At 33.9% G+C, this 16,604-nt stretch overlaps 1 protein-coding gene across 8 annotated transcripts in view; it reads left to right on the top strand.

Annotated features, from left to right (window-relative positions):
• Positions 1-16,604, top strand: part of KIAA1109 (KIAA1109 ortholog) — a 225,473-nt gene that overhangs the window by 167,826 nt on the left and 41,043 nt on the right. For 6 of the 8 annotated variants that reach the window (XM_030313128.2, XM_032592904.1, XM_032592905.1 and 3 more), the window contains 8 exons: positions 5,296-5,393; positions 6,148-6,333; positions 6,931-7,099; positions 8,625-8,836; positions 9,922-10,120; positions 13,474-13,533; positions 15,365-15,591; positions 16,334-16,534. In XM_030313128.2, the coding sequence (XP_030168988.1) occupies positions 5,296-5,393; positions 6,148-6,333; positions 6,931-7,099; positions 8,625-8,836; positions 9,922-10,120; positions 13,474-13,533; positions 15,365-15,591; positions 16,334-16,534 (1,352 nt within the window). The remainder of the gene's footprint in view (positions 1-5,295; positions 5,394-6,147; positions 6,334-6,930; positions 7,100-8,624; positions 8,837-9,921; positions 10,121-13,473; positions 13,534-15,364; positions 15,592-16,333; positions 16,535-16,604) is intronic. The other 2 variants (XM_032592907.1, XM_032592906.1) reach the window with 1 other exon arrangement.

The raw sequence follows: 16,604 nt of genomic DNA, 5'->3' as shown, positions 1-16,604 counted from the left end.
CCTCGCTGGATAAAGAATTCTTGGCTGCATATTTTTCTGATTCAGCACATTGAATATATCCCACCACTCCTTTCTGGCCTGCCAAATTTCTGTGGATAGGTCTGCTGCAAACCTGATCTGTCTTCCCTTGTAGGTTAGGGACTTTTTTTTCCCTTGCTGCTTTCATGATTCTCTCCTTGCCTGAGTATTTTGTGAATTTGACTATGATATGCCTTATTGATGGTCGGTTTTTGTTGAATCTAATGGGGGTCCTCTCTGCTTCCTGGATTTTGATGTCTGTGTCTTTCCCCAGGTTAGGAAAGTTTTCCACTATGATTTGCTCACATAACCCTTCTACCCCTTTCTCTCTTCATCTTCTGGGACCCCTATGATTCTGATGTTGTTCCTTTTTAATGAGTCACTGATTTCTCTCATTCTTAAACTGTGCTCTTTTGCCTTAGTCTCCCCCTTTTTTTCTGCTTCATTATTCTCTTTAAGTTTGTCCTCTGTATTGCTGATTTGCTGCTCTGCCTCCTGCATCCTGCATCCTTGCCACCACATCAACCATTCAAGATTGCAGCTTAGTTATAGCATTTTTTATTTCATCCTGACTAGCTTTTACTTCTTTTATCTCTGCAGAAAGGGACTCTAATCTATTTTCGACCCCAGCTAGTATCTTATTATCATGATCCTAAATTCTGGTTCAGACATCTTGCTTGTATCTGTGTTAAGTCCCTGTCGTTTCTTCCTGCTCTTTCTTTTGAGGTGAATTCCCGCTGAGTTCTGTGGTTCAGGTTGTGCAGATTATTGTGTTAATCCTCAAATCAGTTTTCTAGGTGTGCAGGATGGTTTAGTGTTGATCTGGCTGTATTTCATGGATGCGAGACGCAAAAAACAAAAACAAAACAAAACTTCCATGCTATTCCACCATCTTGGCTCCTCCAAAATCTTTTTCTTTTAATGTTTATTTATTTTTGGGAGAGAGAGTGAGTGAGCATGCACAAGCGGGGAGAGACAGAGAGGAGGACAGAGGATCCAAATAGGGCTCCACTACTCCTCAAACTCAGGATCTTTGAGATCATGACCTGAGCCACCCAGCAACCGAGAAAGGCTTTTCTTAACCTTTGAATTGCAATCAATGAGGAGTTAAAGTATATTCCTAAGTTTGTGAAGAATGAACTGGAAAAGAAGACTAAAAATTAATATTCTAACCATGAAGACTTACCAATCACTATGGAGAATTCAGAAATAAGATTCTGATTCTAAAGTCATTTAGTGGCTAGGTCTGATCCTTGAGTCATCCCTGACTGGAGACAGCCATGAACTCTAGGAAAATAGCTGAAAGTAAGTTGTGTATCATCTAGCTATCACCAGAACCTCATAGAGTGGAGATCTTATCAAAACCAGAGAAGGTACTCTTTACTGAGAGGGAATGCTTTGAACCCTTATAACCAAGTTTCTTAGTATTCTAATCTCGGTATTGCTTCCCTCATCTACCAAATCTTCATAGTTTTTGTCCTTATTTCTTTTTTCCTTATACCTTTTTCTCATGCTTTTCCTTAATATTACATTTAGCTCTAGGACATTTTCTCAATATTACATTTAGCTCTAGGAATACTCATTTACATCAGTCATCAAGTTTGTTAGGAAATTCTTTTTTGAGGAATCAATTCTTGTAATCTTACTCTCACGGACTCCCTTGATTTTAGAAAGACATGGATAATCACTGACCTAGTAAACATAAAAGATTTATTTTTGAATATGTACAGTCATCTTAGAAACATATAAGGAGGTTCCCTTCTGAGAATTGGGCCTTTCATATATTTAATTCATAATGAGGTAAAAAAAAATGAAGTTAATGTGACTAACAATATCTGATATTTCTATAAGCTAAAATTATTGTGTAATACATTTGTAAGAGATGGAGCTCTTGCTTTTACATTTTAAGAAAAGTAAATTTTTCTGAAACTACTAAAAGATACTCAAGGCTGTGATAGATCAACAAAAAAATAGGCTTTTAAAAAAATGGACTTTACTTATTAGAGAATGTTTAGGTCCATAGCAAATTGAGGGAAGGTTACTGAGATTTCCCAAATATCCCCTTGTCTCCAGTCATGTATAGCCTCCCCCATTATCAGCATCCCCCACCAGAGTGGCACATTTGTTACAAATGATGAATCTGCATTGGCACACCATTATCACCCAAAGTCCATAGTTTACATTAGGGTTCACTCTTGGTGTTGTACACTCTGTGGATTTAGAGAAATGTATATTGACATTTATTTGCCATTATAGTGTCCTACAGGGTAGTTTCACTGCCCTAAAAATCCTTGGTGCTCCACCTATTTATCCCTCCCTTGGTTGCTTCCATATTTTGGCAATTATGAATAAAGCTATAAATATCTGTGTGTAGGGTTTTGTGTGGACATAAGTTTTTAGCTCCTTTGGGAAATAACCAAGGAGCGTGATTGCTGGATCATATGGTAAGAGTGTGTTTAGTTTTATGAGAAACTATCAAACTGCTTTCCCAAGTGGCCATACCGTTTTGCATTCCCACCAGGAATGCATGAGAGATCTTGTTGCTACACATCCTTAACAGCGTTTGGTGGTGTCAGGGTTCCAAATTTTGGCTATTCTAATGGGTTTGTAGTGGTATCTTAAGATTGTTTTGATTTGCATTTCCCTGATGATATGATGATATGTATAAAGCATCTTCCCTTGTGCTTATTTGCCACCTGTGTATCTTCTTTGGTGAGATGTCTGTTAAAGTCTTTGGCCCATTTTTTAATCAGGTTTTTTGTTTTCTTATTGAGTTTTAAGAGCTTTTTGCATGTATTAGAAACAGTCCTTTATCAATTATACCTTTTAGAAATATTTTTTCCTAGTTTTGGCTTGTCTTCTCATTCTCTTGACACTGTCTTTTGCAAAGAAAAATATTTTAATTTTAGTGGAGTACAGTTTATCAGTTCTTTCATGGATTATGACTTTGGTATTATATCTAAAAACTCATCGCCATACTGAAGGTTTATTTAGGTTTTTTTCTTACTACGTTTTATAAAACTTTTATAGTTTTGTGTTTTACATTTAGATCTGTGATCCATTTTGAGTTAATTTTTGTGAAACCTGTAAAGCTTATGTCTAGATTCATTTTTTTTTGCATGTGGATATCCAGTTATTCCAGCACCATCTATTAAAAAGACTATCTTTGCTTCATTATATTGCCTTTGCTTCTTTGTCAAAGATCAGTTCACTATATGGATCTCTTTCTGGGCTCTTTGTTCTGTTCCAGTGACATTGTCTCATCTTTCACCAGTCCCACACTGCCTTGATGACTGTAGTTTGTAGTCTTGAAGTCAGGTAGTGTCAGTCCTCTAGCTTTTTTCTTCTCCCTAATTGGCTATCCTGGGTCTTTTGTCTATACACACCTTAGAATCAGTTTGTTGATTCCCACAAAATAACTTGCTATGATTTTGATTGGAATTGCATTGAATTTATAGATCAAATTGGGAAGAACTGACATCTTGACAGTATTCAGTCTTCCTATCCATGGACATGAAATATCTTTCCATTTATTTATTTTATTTATTCATTCATTTGTTCATTCATTCATTCATTCATTCCATACTCTTGTTTGATATCTTTCCTCAGAATTTTGTAGTTTTCCTCATGTAGACCTTGTACGTATATTATTAATTTATACCTAAGTATTTAATTTTTTGTGGTGCTAATGTAAATGGCATTGTGGTTTTTGTTTTTCTTTTTGAGAGAGAGAGAGAGTATGCACACACACACGCATGTGTGGGGAAAGAGCAGAGAGAGAGGGAGACAGAGGATCCAAAGCAGGCTCCGTGCTGTCAGCACATAGCCAGTTGTGGGTCTTGAATTCACAGACTGTGAGATCATGACCTGAGCTGAAGTCAGACACCTAACCGACTGAGCCTAGCATTGTGTTTTTCATTTTAAATTCCACTGTTCATTGTTGGAAAGTGATTGGGCTTTGTGCATTATTAACCTTGTATGCAACCTTGCAGTAATTGCTTATTGGTTCCAGGAGTTTTTTTGCCAGTTCTTGCAGATTTTCCACACAAATAATATATATAATCCTGTCATTTGTGAACAAAGACAATTTTATTTTCTCTTTCCCAATTTGTATACCTTTTATTTCCTTTTCTTGTATTATTGCATTAGGTAGGACTTCTTGTATAATGTTGAACAAGATTGGTAAGAGGAGTCATCCTTGCTTGTACCTTATCTAAGTAGGAAAGTTTCAAGCTTTTGACCATTAAGCATGATCTTAACTCTAGATTTTTGTAGATATTATCTAATTGAGGAAATTTCCTCTATTCCTTTTTATTGAGAGTTTTTATTATGAATGGGTGTTGGATTTTGTGAAATGCTTTTTCTGCATCTCTTTCTTTTATTTAAATTTATTTTTTTCATTTAAATAATCTCTATACCCAACGGGGACTCTAATTCATGATCCCAAATCAAGAGTTGCACAGTCTTCCAAATGAGCCAGCCAGGCACCCCTTTTTCTGCATCTCTTGATATGACCATGTGATTTTTCTTCTTTAGCCTATTGATGTGATAGATTGCATTAATTTGATTCCCTAGTGGAGAAAACTTCTCATCCCATATGTATAATATGCTCCCTGGGATGATGCTAAACTCAGCATACATACAAAAAGATTAATCACTTTAAGATGGAGAATTTAAAGATTATATATGCAGAAAAATTTTTTCATCAAGAGGAAGAAAAGTGGAAATAGAAGTTATACATTAAAACATCAGAACATTATTTTGTGGATGTCATATTGATGGACAGCAAATGATATTAATAGGAACTGTATCCCAGGGTCTCCTACCCCATGTTTTTTTTAAATTTATAGGACCAACCTTTGTTGACATACTCTATTATTAGCACATATTAGCTTATGTTTAAAATTTCTCCACCTTTATTTTTTTTTTATTTTGTTTGCAGCACATCTAAATGTAAATAGCATTTTTGATTGAAGGAACTAGTCCAATTTACTTTTTTCCCATAAATGGAAAAATGAGACATATAATTACATTTGTTTAATTATATACATAATGTTTTAATTTTGCCCTTATAAAATGTTCTTAATAAATGCCTCCATGTGCAGTATTATCCCTATCTTATATCTATGGCAGGAAATGTAACATGGCTAAGGTTCCCTAATAACAATTGGATTAATAATCAGAAAACAGAAAATAACTGTTCTTTATTTTTTTAAATGAACAAAATAATCATCATTTTCCTTTTAAAGTGATTTCCTCACACCCACATTTACTTAGGTGGGGAGCAGCCTATTCCTCTTTGGAATGAACATGATGGGACGGCAGATGGAGATAAGCCTAAAATTCTACTCTATTCCCTGAATTTGCAGTTTAAGGTAACATACAAATAATTATACTTTTCAAAGTATTTCCCTATTTTTTTAATTCTAAATTTCTAATTTTTTAGCTATAGAAAACTCATATTATACATAAATGTGCCAAGTAGAAAATAAAAATGAAGTATAACCCCATCCACTCAAGAGAAAAGGCTTTAACAAGTGAATATTCTTTAGTACTTTTTTCTATTTGTATGTTTACATATGCATATTATTTATGCATTTTAAAAACTTTGGGTACCTTTCCATGTCAGAACATATAGATCAACTTTATCTTCCTCAACAGCTCTACTATTTATTATATAGTTGTAACAGTTTATTTAACTGTTCCCTACTGGTAAATATTTTAATTTTTTTCTAATTATTACAGCTATAAGTTACTCTGTAAGATATATTTTGTACATTTGTTCAATTAACAATAATACCTTAATAGAAACCTTAATATTTCAAATATTTAAGATATCAGCATTGTTAAAAATATCATTATTACCAAATAGTTCTTTAATTATAATTAATGTTTTTAACCCATGAACAGTTCAGATGTTAAATACAAAATACTAAAATGAAATTTAATAGCTAAAAAATCCACTACTAATATGAGAAATTAAGGAATGTTGACAGCTTTATCAGCTCATTAGACAACCCATATGTATTTTAAACATGGCTATTTTATCATATATTGAAAGGTGTCATTTAAGTGAGTGTATATTGTTGATTTAAGATTCTTTTTTTCCCTCCTAACATAATCTCCTAGGGCATCCAAGTAACAGCCACAACTCCATCAATGAGAGCTGTGAGATTTGAAACTGGATTGATAGAGCTGGAACTTTCAAACCGACTTCAAACCAAAGCCTCACCAGGAAGTAGCAGCTATCTGAAACTGTTTGGTAAATGCCAAGTGGATTTAAATCTGGCATTAGGACAAATTGTCAAACATCAGGTGAGTACAGAATTTGCTGACATTAGAATTTTGGCTTTTAATTTTGTATATCAATTTGAACTACTTTAAATATTACTATACTTTAAAAAAAATGTTTTTAATGTTCCTAAAATTTTTAATTGTAAATTGGAGTGAAGAAGCCTCATTTAAGAAGGCCTTTACAGTTTTAGTTTGGCATTTTACTTAGTGTTTTGGGTGTTATATTATTAGTTTATAGTTTAGTGCAAATGCAATCATGTGAAGCTTAATTCAGCATCTTCATAAATATTTGTTTATAATTTCTTTTTATTTTGTTAAGCATTTTTTTATTTCAGCACTCGGTACTAACATTGGCCAACTCTTAAAATGTTACTAAGTTTCTTACTATTTAATATTGGTAAGTTTTTCTTGCCATAATGTTAAACATAAAAAGTTAAATATATATGCACACACAGCAATAAATCAGATTTTATTTTATAAAAATTTAACTTTCACAGCTCATGGGGGGCTTTTTTGTTACTGTTGTTTTATTTTGCTAGAAATTATTAAAATGTTTAGGTTTTTTTGTCAGAACATTTTCCACTACTTGATTTTATTGAGCCTTTAATTTTATTTTAGGTTTATGAGGAAGCCGGTTCTGATTTTCATCAAGTTGCCTATTTTAAAACCAGAATTGGATTAAGAAATGCCCTCCGAGAAGAAATCAGTGGTTCTTCAGATAGAGAAGCTGTGCTTATTACCTTGAATAGACCAATTGTTTATGCACAGCCTGTGGCCTTTGACAGAGGTAAGATAAAGTCCATCAACACTGTCTTGTTGGAGTTAGAAACGTTTTGGAAATGTTGGATAAGAATCATTTGTAGTTTATCGGTGTAAATATTTGACAGCTAAATGTCTCCTAAATTTGAAATGTGAGCATCCAAGAAAAGTTCGTTGTTTATATCAGCTTTTAAAGTTATTTTATTTTTTAAAGTTATTTGCCTTCTACATGGGATATATAGGATGTCTGATTCAGAATTCTGATTGTAATGCTAATAAGGTTTCCTTTCAAAAACTAATGTACCCATTTGTTTTGACACTGTCTATTCACTTATTCTGTCTGTAAACATTTCCTGTCTGGGCATGGAATACAAATAAGGAAAACAGGATCTTTGCCCTCAAGGAACTCTCAGTCCAGTGGGAAAGAGCAAAGTACACTACAGAGAGGAGTTAGAGAGATACATGTTCTAGTATCTGAGTGAGCCTCTAACTTTGCCTGTTCTTCTTAGAGGGGAAACTAATTCTTCAGATTCGACTTGGAGTTAGGAGTTCACTAGGAAGACAGTGAAATGACAGCTTGTCTTATTTATCTTTGTATCTGAAGTTTTAGAACAGTCCCTGGCTTATAGTAAGAACTACATAAATGTTTACCAAATGAGAGAGAATATGAATGAATATATATGAACACCAGAGGTCTAAAAACTATAGCAGCTTTCATAAAAGAAAATAATAGGAAATAAGGCTGAACAGATAGATACAATCTCATTACTGTATATTGGGCAAATATGTTGGAATTGTAATTTAGAAGTAATGAAGAACCATTTATGACGCCAATTAAGGTTAAATTGGTGTAGGCATTGGCTGGTGATAAGTCTGTTAGAAAACTGTTCTTTTGGCAGTGTTATGGATAACATTTTATTTTGTTAAATTCTGTGCACTTACTTTTCATTTCACATCTTACCTTTCATCAGCTTTCAACAATTCCTTAAAGTACTTTGCATTCTTTGTGTCCAGGATACTTGCTTTTCTTTCTACTTCTCTGGCTCCTTCATGTTTACCTCCTCTTTAGGCTTCTCCCTCTATACACAGCATTAAATGGAGGTTTTCCTTAAGGTTTCATTCTTATTACAGACTCAGATGTCTTGACTTTTGTAGGTCACATCTTTTTAATGTATACTCCTACTGTTATGTACCTCTCCTTCAGGAATTTTTAACAGTTGTAACAGTAAAGTCTACAAAGTTGGGGACCATGTTTTTTCTTCATTTGTTATTGCATCCTGTTGCATAGCATCTAATTGGCATTTCACAAATAATTTATTACATGAACAAATGGACCTGGATTATTTTCTTTTTTCTGCCATTATGCATTTGCCTGCTTTCTGCTTTTTTTTTTTCCCTCTGTCAAATTGACCATATCATCTTAGATCCTTTCTAATTCTAACGCTGTATTTTTTAGTAATAAGCCAGATTTTGTAGCTATTGAGGTTTACTTGCCTTACAGCTTTACAGCTTTCATTTAAATTTTCTTTCCTCCCTGCCTTAATTATAAAAAGCTGTGCTGTTTTGGCTGAATTATAAGGCTGCCTATGACAACTGGAATGAACAACGAATGGCTTTACATAAAGATATCCATATGGCTACAAAGGAAGTAGTAGATATGCTACCAGGTATCCAGCAAACATCAGCCCAGGCCTTTGGGACTCTCTTCCTCCAGCTTACTGTGAATGATCTGGGAATATGTCTGCCCATCACAAATACTGCGCAGGTACAGAAAATCAAATCATAGTCTAAGATTAAGAGTGAAACATTCTACTAACCATTTCTATGTATATAGAGTATAACAATTTTTTCAGGTTAACAATTTATAACTTGGGTTTAGTAAATAGCAAGTAAAATTGAATTCCTTCAGCCATTATTCATCCACAGTGTATTAAATATGAATCTCATGAGACTTTGCTCTGAAGCGCTCTTCATCAGAATTATGATGAGATTGATACCCATCTAATAAGCCTTAATTTTTACATTGGAAATAAGCAGCTTAGTGTTCAGAATCTTTTTGTTTTGTTTTTTAGCAAATAAGTCTTTGGCATGCACTTGTTAATAAAATAGAAGTAAAAGAACATTTAAGAATACTGTGTAATAGGGTTTAGTAACCTCATCTAAATTAGAGTAGGGAATTTCAAAATGCTTTTAAGCTGAAATAGTTGGTAATGAAACTTCCAAAGTATGTGTGTTGGATAAAGCAAGAGTTTTCATAATTTAGGACTAATTCTTAGGAGTGCATATTTGCGTGGACATGTGTATGAGACAAAAAAGGGCTGTAAACCCCTATCAGGCTTAAGAAGTTAAAATTAGAACAAATACAGAGGTCTATTTTACTGTTAAAATTTACTGTAAATAACCTGTAACCTGTTGTCAAATGGGTTTATCTTTTAGTATTTTGTTTGGCAACACACTGTGAAGAAAAGTCCTGGGTTGAGGATTGGCAACATATATTTATGCCTCAGGAGTTGAAAAATGGTAGTTTTTTAATGGCATGATGGACAGAACTCAGGAAAGCCATACACACCGAAGGTGGTTGTCATAATGAGAATGTTCCCCACAACTAAATCAGAAGCTTGAGATAGAAAACTAGATAATTAACCTTTTGTGAGTTAAAAAAGAAAAAGATGCACATGGCAAATGTATTTCTCTTCAGTAATTTTTAAAAGCATCTTTTTACGGTACTTTCTAATTAAGCTTTCTAGGCTTGACGTTTTCCAGACTTTTGTTCCTAGGAATTCTGTGAGAATTTCCAAATTTAAAAAAGTGTTGTATTTTGTCTTATTTTTTCTTCAATATATTTTGCAGTCTAATCACACTGGAGACCTTGACATTGGTTCTGCTTTAGTATTGACCATTGAAAGTACTCTCATCACTGCTTGTTCTTCAGAATCTCTGGTTAGTAAAGGGCATTTCAAAAACTTTTGTATTCGTTTTGCTGATGGCTTTGAGACGTCGTGGGATGACTGGAAACCAGAAATTCGTGGCGATCTAGTGATGAATGCCTGTGAGTGACTTATTTTCTGTATGATGTTTAGAATTTGTTTAAATTGAAAAAAAAAAACAGAAATAGTGTCTTTATTTGTAAAACCAAAGGATGCTCAGCTATAGGAATGTTATTGGACTTTGTGAAATAAGAGCTATTTCTAGTTAAATGTTCATATTTGTGAAAAATGTCAGGTTTCAGTAGTTTGGGTAAGTAAACCAGTTAGGCATTCTGCTTAATAGTATAACAGTTGAAGATTTGTTTACTACCTGATTTTTTCCTGTAGTTGATTCATGAATGACCAGATAAAGCATCTTTGTTCCGTGGGGATCTTGAAAGAAAGTGATAAATGTGTAAGAACTAGTTCATCATATAACATAGAACAGGTTGTAGATAACCAGGAACAGGAACTCCAGCCACAAAATATTGACGTTAATAAATCCACGTGTCTAAATTTGTAAGCTACAGAGTATAACTTGTGTGAATTCTTCCAATTCCATAATACTGGAGGTTGGGAGTAACTAAAGCTGTGTTTATATACAATTTTGAAAGTATATGGGTTTATTTTTATTTTAATATATTAAATATCATAGCATATTAATATTATAATAAAGAAAAAACTGCATTTGAGGAATTAAAGGTTGTGAACTAAAATTCCTCAGCCAGTCTCTAAGCCAAAATTAATACTCTACAAAAGGTAGCATGTGGTTGTTTATGCAGTTCTTTTGCCCTCTCCACTGGAAGAAAATCTTTCCAGTTCTGGGTATTCTTTAAAGAACAAGAATATTCTTCATTATTTTTATATCAAAGATTGAAGTTTTGACATTCCATGTTGATTAAAACTTAGATAAAACTATAGGTGAAATTCTTGGTATCGTATGCTTCTCATTTAGGTAATGCATATAAAATACTGCGATTTCTCTGAAATACTTCAGGTTACTAAGAAGCCTTGATATCAAAGTACTTATGCCCAATATTCAAAAGACCAAAAATAGCCTGGATCAGAAATCTTTACAAATAATATTTTACACAGTTGTTATATTTATTTTTAAAAATCACTGTAACTACAGACGCCTGGGTGGCTCAGTGAGCTGAGTATCTGACTCTTGATTTAGGTTCTGATCATGATCTCACGGTTTATGAGATCGAGCCCCATGTTGGGCTCTGAGCTGACAGCCTGGACCCTGCTTGGGATTCTCTCCCTGTTCCTCTTTCTCTCAAAATAAAAATATTAAAAACTTTTAAAAATCACTATACTTCTTGTCTATTTTTTTCTTAAATTTAAATCTCCTGGTTTGTATTAAGATGACATCTTTGCCATTATTTTTTTTTTTATTTAAAAAAAATTTTTTTTAATGTTTATTTTTGAGAGAGAGAGAGACCAAACATGAGCCGGGGAGGGGCAGAGAGAGAGGGAGACACAGAATCTGAAGCAGGCTCTAGGCTCTGACTGAGCTGTCAGTACAGAGCCTGATTCAGGGCTCGAACCCACAAGCCATGAGATCATGACCTGAGCTGAAGTCAGACGCTTAATCAACTGAGCCACCCAGGCGCCCCTGCCATTATTATAATCATTAAAATGGATAGAATATTTTGGAAGCAAAGGAAGAATACCTTTCTTAAACAGTTTATTATAAAAGGAAAATGCATGAGAAATGTGCCTCTGAATCAAAATCAAAAATATATTAAAAATGCATAAATAATAACTCAGCACTTCAGCGTATATATACCAAGTAGAATACAAACATGCTGATAATTGTGATAATAATCATGGTTTATTTTAGGTTTTGTAGGATATTAAATGACTTGTTTATAACATGTTTTTGGTTTGATGTCTTGGGAAGGAAGCAGACGAGTTGAGTGGTTGCTTCATTGATTTAAGAATTCTAAATTATAAAAGGGGCAGATTAGTTTTTGTTAGTAATAATAAATAGAATATAAATGACGTTTAATATTTTTGGCAAAAAAGGGTTGAGTTAGGGTAGAGAAACAAGAAAAGGTAGAGTTATGCCTTAGGATTTTTTTTTTTTACAGATCATTTTAAAATCAGGCCCTAGAAAAAAGATGGCACAGTGGAATTGCCTCTCTAGGGTGATAATGTTTTCTAGGAATTGCAGTAAAAATTAGAAAGGAAAATCTATAGGAAGAGTTCAAAGGACCATGTAAGTAGATAGAAAAGATAAGACTCTGTTCAGTAACATGTATTTATAGAAATTATAAAAACCATTAGAAGTTGAAAATGTAGCATGGAAAAAAAAAGTTTGAAAGACTTCAAGCTCTTTGATTAGAGTGATTTAGTTGATTCCCTTCTCCTCACTTTCAGCATTTGGATCTTCTCCTAAAAATCTTAATATTCCTTTTTAATTCATCATGGCTCGTAATATATGATTTTATATAATTTTTAAAACTGAATTAAAAAAAAAATTCTCTGATACTTCTTAGGATTAAAAATCCTAAAAGTTTTCTATCCTTTTTTTTATTTACTAGCTTTCATTTGGCCTAAATTATGTTACTCAAATTTCAGAGGGTTTTCTTTTCATTCCAGCATTCTTAGATTTGAAAGAGTTACTAAGTTTCTTTTGCTCTGTTTTATAACCATGACTATAAAGGTGAATTGGGCAATATTTTACCCTAGGACAAGATCTAGTTCTCTCATATTCTATAATTTGTATGTGAGGTACAGGTAACATACGTCTCAAACTATAGATTTTAGTTATTGGCATCATGTTAAAAAAAAAAAAACACATAATAGAAATTTTCACTTAATAAACTCTTTCTCCCAAATATGTTGTAGTATTTCTGCAACTCAGATTTGAGTAGCTCTCAAAGTACCATTCCAATGATGGCACAAATTGTCAAAGCCTCTAGAAACTAGAATTTTAGGGTCAGTCAGGTATTGTCACATGCAGAGTGTAAAGATAAAGTTGCAGTTAAGTTCTCATAAGCATAAAATAAAAAATGTTGAATTATGAAATATTATGAGTCATCTAAGGTAGTCGTTTCATTCTGCAGATTAGAAACTGAAGCCTAAAGGGGCCCCTGGGTAGCTCAGTTGGTTAAGCATCCTGACTTCGACTCAGGTCATGATCTCAATGTTTGTGAGTTAGAGCCTTGCATCGGGCTCTGTGCTGACAGCTCAGAGCCTGGAACCTGCTTCGAATTGTGTCTCCCTCTGGTACTGTCTCTCAAAAAATGAAAAATGTTAAAAAAAATTTTTTTTAAATAACAAAACGAAGAAACTGAAGGCTAAAGAGGCTAGTGATTCTATTCTATTATATTTAGGTATTAATCTTTGGGCAAAACACTGCAGTATAATATTTAATCACAAGCATAATTTTATTGAAAACTATTTTGGGGGGTGGTTTTTTGTGCAGGTGTAGTTCCAGATGGCACCTATGAAGTATGTTCTAGGACTACAGGACAAGCAGCTGCTGGTAGGTTCACAATTGGTATAACTTTTTCTTTTTCCTTTTTACATATATGAGATAGAATTCTGTGTTTTTATACATATATATACATATCTATATATGTATATTTATAGCCTTTATGTTAACAGTAAGAATTTTTTAACTAAACTAGTTCTGATGTTCCCTGATTTTTTAAAACTATTTTTGTAATATTAGCATATTTTTATTTATTTAACAATTATTTATTAGACACTTGCTGTGTATAAAATATATGGCAAAAAGTTTTGGGAAAGACAAAGATGGATAAGATATACTTTCTACTCTGTATAAATTCTGATATAGTTAAGGCTCTGCAGCATAATTAAGCTATGATAAGTGATAAGTTCAATAAAATATAAAATTCCAATTGCCACTGAAATTTGTTGAAGAGAGAGAAAAATTTCAAATTTGTAAGGATACTGGAATCAGAAAAAGCTTCTTTTAACATTTTAACAAACGTGAAAAGGGACTTGACAGATAAAAATTATTTCTTAAGCAATTACTGGAAGGCATGGATTAGAAAATTCAGGCAGACAGAATATTAGTCATGCTGTGAAAACAGTGTCTAGTTAGAATTGTCCAAACTGGGTGGAACAGAATTATGTGAAAAATAATATTGGAAAAAAATTAAGGAGTCTGGACTTAATTTGGTGGACAAAGGGAGAGCCATTGAATTTTTTTTTTTTTTCCCTTGAGCAAGAAAGCAGAACCTTTAAAGGATTAGAGAGAAAAAGTATCTTAGGAAATAAGTTAGGAGATAACCCTGAAGTTATAACCTGTCTTGACTAAGATGATTTCACAACATAAATTTTTATTTATTTTACTTAAAACTAAGTTACGGTAAGCTAAAGGGAGATATTTATTTAAGGGCTCTTAAAATGTCAGTGGGAGTAGAAGCTGATTAAAGTTAGCAGATTTCCTTTCTCTCCTTACTATTCCCCTTATCTTCCCCCAAGCCTAGCGTTGGTACTCATCCTAAGTAAATTGTCTCAGAAAGTAGTAAAGCCACTAGTCCCACTGACAGAGAACTGAAAAAGTTAAGAAATTTCCAGGAGTAATGTTAGAAGGAAAGGGTGATGACTGAGGTAAACATACTTATTTGGAGAAAGGTCACATAAAAGTCTTTTTCAAAACTCAGGTTTATAAGTGACAGCAACCCATTCAAACTAGCTTAACCAAAAGGGATTTATTAAAAGGATATATACGGATCACAATTAAACTTAGGAATGGCTATCTCAGTGAAGGTAAGGAACCAGCTCAATTCAAGGAGCCCTCAGGAACTACAGGAACCAAGATTTCAACTCCCACTAGGACTCTTCTTTGCTCCTCCCTGGCTGCTTCATTTTCTTCATACTGCTGACCTCCTCCTTACACATGGCAGCAAACATGGCTGCCAACAGCTCATGAGCCTCATCCCTCCAACCTCAATCACTAGAAAGGGACCACTAGTTTTGAAGTCTAGGGAAGGGATTTTAGTTTTCCAGCTTTGACTCTTACTTGGCCTAATTATCTAATTCTGGCTAATGAGTGAGGATTGTGGCAATTCCCACTACAACCATAGAAAGGTAGATCAGCTTGGGGGTGGGGAGAAGAAGGAATCCATAGTTCACAGGAGAAAGAAGGGTGCTGCACAGAGGAAACAAGAGATGCACACTTTGCAAAGGGAAGTCAATCCCACAGTCTGATGTTTCTGAGAGACCTAGCTGTGAGAGATGTTAGTTGTTACACAAGGCTATCATCCATTTTATTCCTTAAATATAGGATTATTTAAATGTTTATACTCAAGACTTAACAAAATGCCACTTCTTCATTTAAACAGAAAGTAGTAGTGCTGGAACATGGACGCTCAATGTATTATGGAAAATGTGTGGGATTGATGTCCACATGGATCCTAACATTGGCAAAAGGCTTAATGCTCTGGGCAATACCCTTACGACACTGACAGGAGAGGAGGACATAGATGATATTGCTGATCTCAATTCAGTGAACATAGCTGACCTGTCCGATGAGGATGAAGTTGATACTATGTCTCCCACTATCCATACTGTAAGTAAACTTACTATTAGACTTTTCTAGACTGGCCTTTATCCTGAAATAGGGATTTGATTAACTCAACGTTATTTATTATATTGTAGTTGCTAAGTGTAAAGGAAGAGAATGGTGGTTCCATGTGTCTGCATTTTGTAATGCTGGTTTTTGCTTTTATAAAATTGTCTTTTAATTGATAGTTTTGATAATGACTGTCAACAAACTTGTGCCTTAACTTAAAGGTAATGTACTAACATTAAAAGCAAAGTGCAAGCAAACCTGTAGAGACAGAAAGTAGATTAGTGGCTGCTGAGGGCTGGGAGAGTTGGGGAGGTTTAGATGGGGAGAGAGACTGCTGTTACTTTTGAGGTTTCATTTGGGAGATGGTGAAAATGTTCTAAACAGATTATGATGATGGTTGTACAACTTTGTGAATATACTAAAAACCACTGAATTGTACATTTTAAGTGGGTAAATTTTATGGCGTATGGATTATATCTCAAGAAAGATGCTAAAAAATGGATCTCAAAGCAAAGTGCATGCACACAAAATGAAGTATACATTTAAAAAGATGTATTTCCATCTATACATTTTATAGTATAAATTATTTGGTAGTTAAAAATCAAGTTACTCACTACTTTCATTCTGGTACTGACTTAAAACTTTTTAAAACAAAATATCCTTTAACTCTTGTTTCCTGAAATAGTCTTGTTCTTGGGAAGAAATTTTTTAAAAATTAATGTTACTGTTTATCATTTAGAGTTCAGATGGAAGTTCAGTAAGTGGAGATGGCCACAAGCTCACCTTTGGGCAGCGACTTGTAAATCACCTGCTAGGCCTGACGCCCCCACATCAGCGCTATTCTGTTCCTGCAGAGTATCTGTGTGACCCAGAGATGTGGGGCTCCCCTCAGTCTAGCCAGTCCCATTTGAAAGCATGCAGAGCTCACTCATGGGGAAACGTAGGTAGCCACTAAATAGATTCCTTGTGAAAATGAAGGGATTTGAATCACTGGAGAATTCTAATCATCG

The sequence above is a fragment of the Lynx canadensis genome, chromosome B1, assembly GCF_007474595.2.
Source record: "Lynx canadensis isolate LIC74 chromosome B1, mLynCan4.pri.v2, whole genome shotgun sequence".
Taxonomy (NCBI): Eukaryota; Metazoa; Chordata; class Mammalia; order Carnivora; family Felidae; genus Lynx; species Lynx canadensis.
This window is presented reverse-complemented; position numbering and strand designations above follow the sequence as displayed.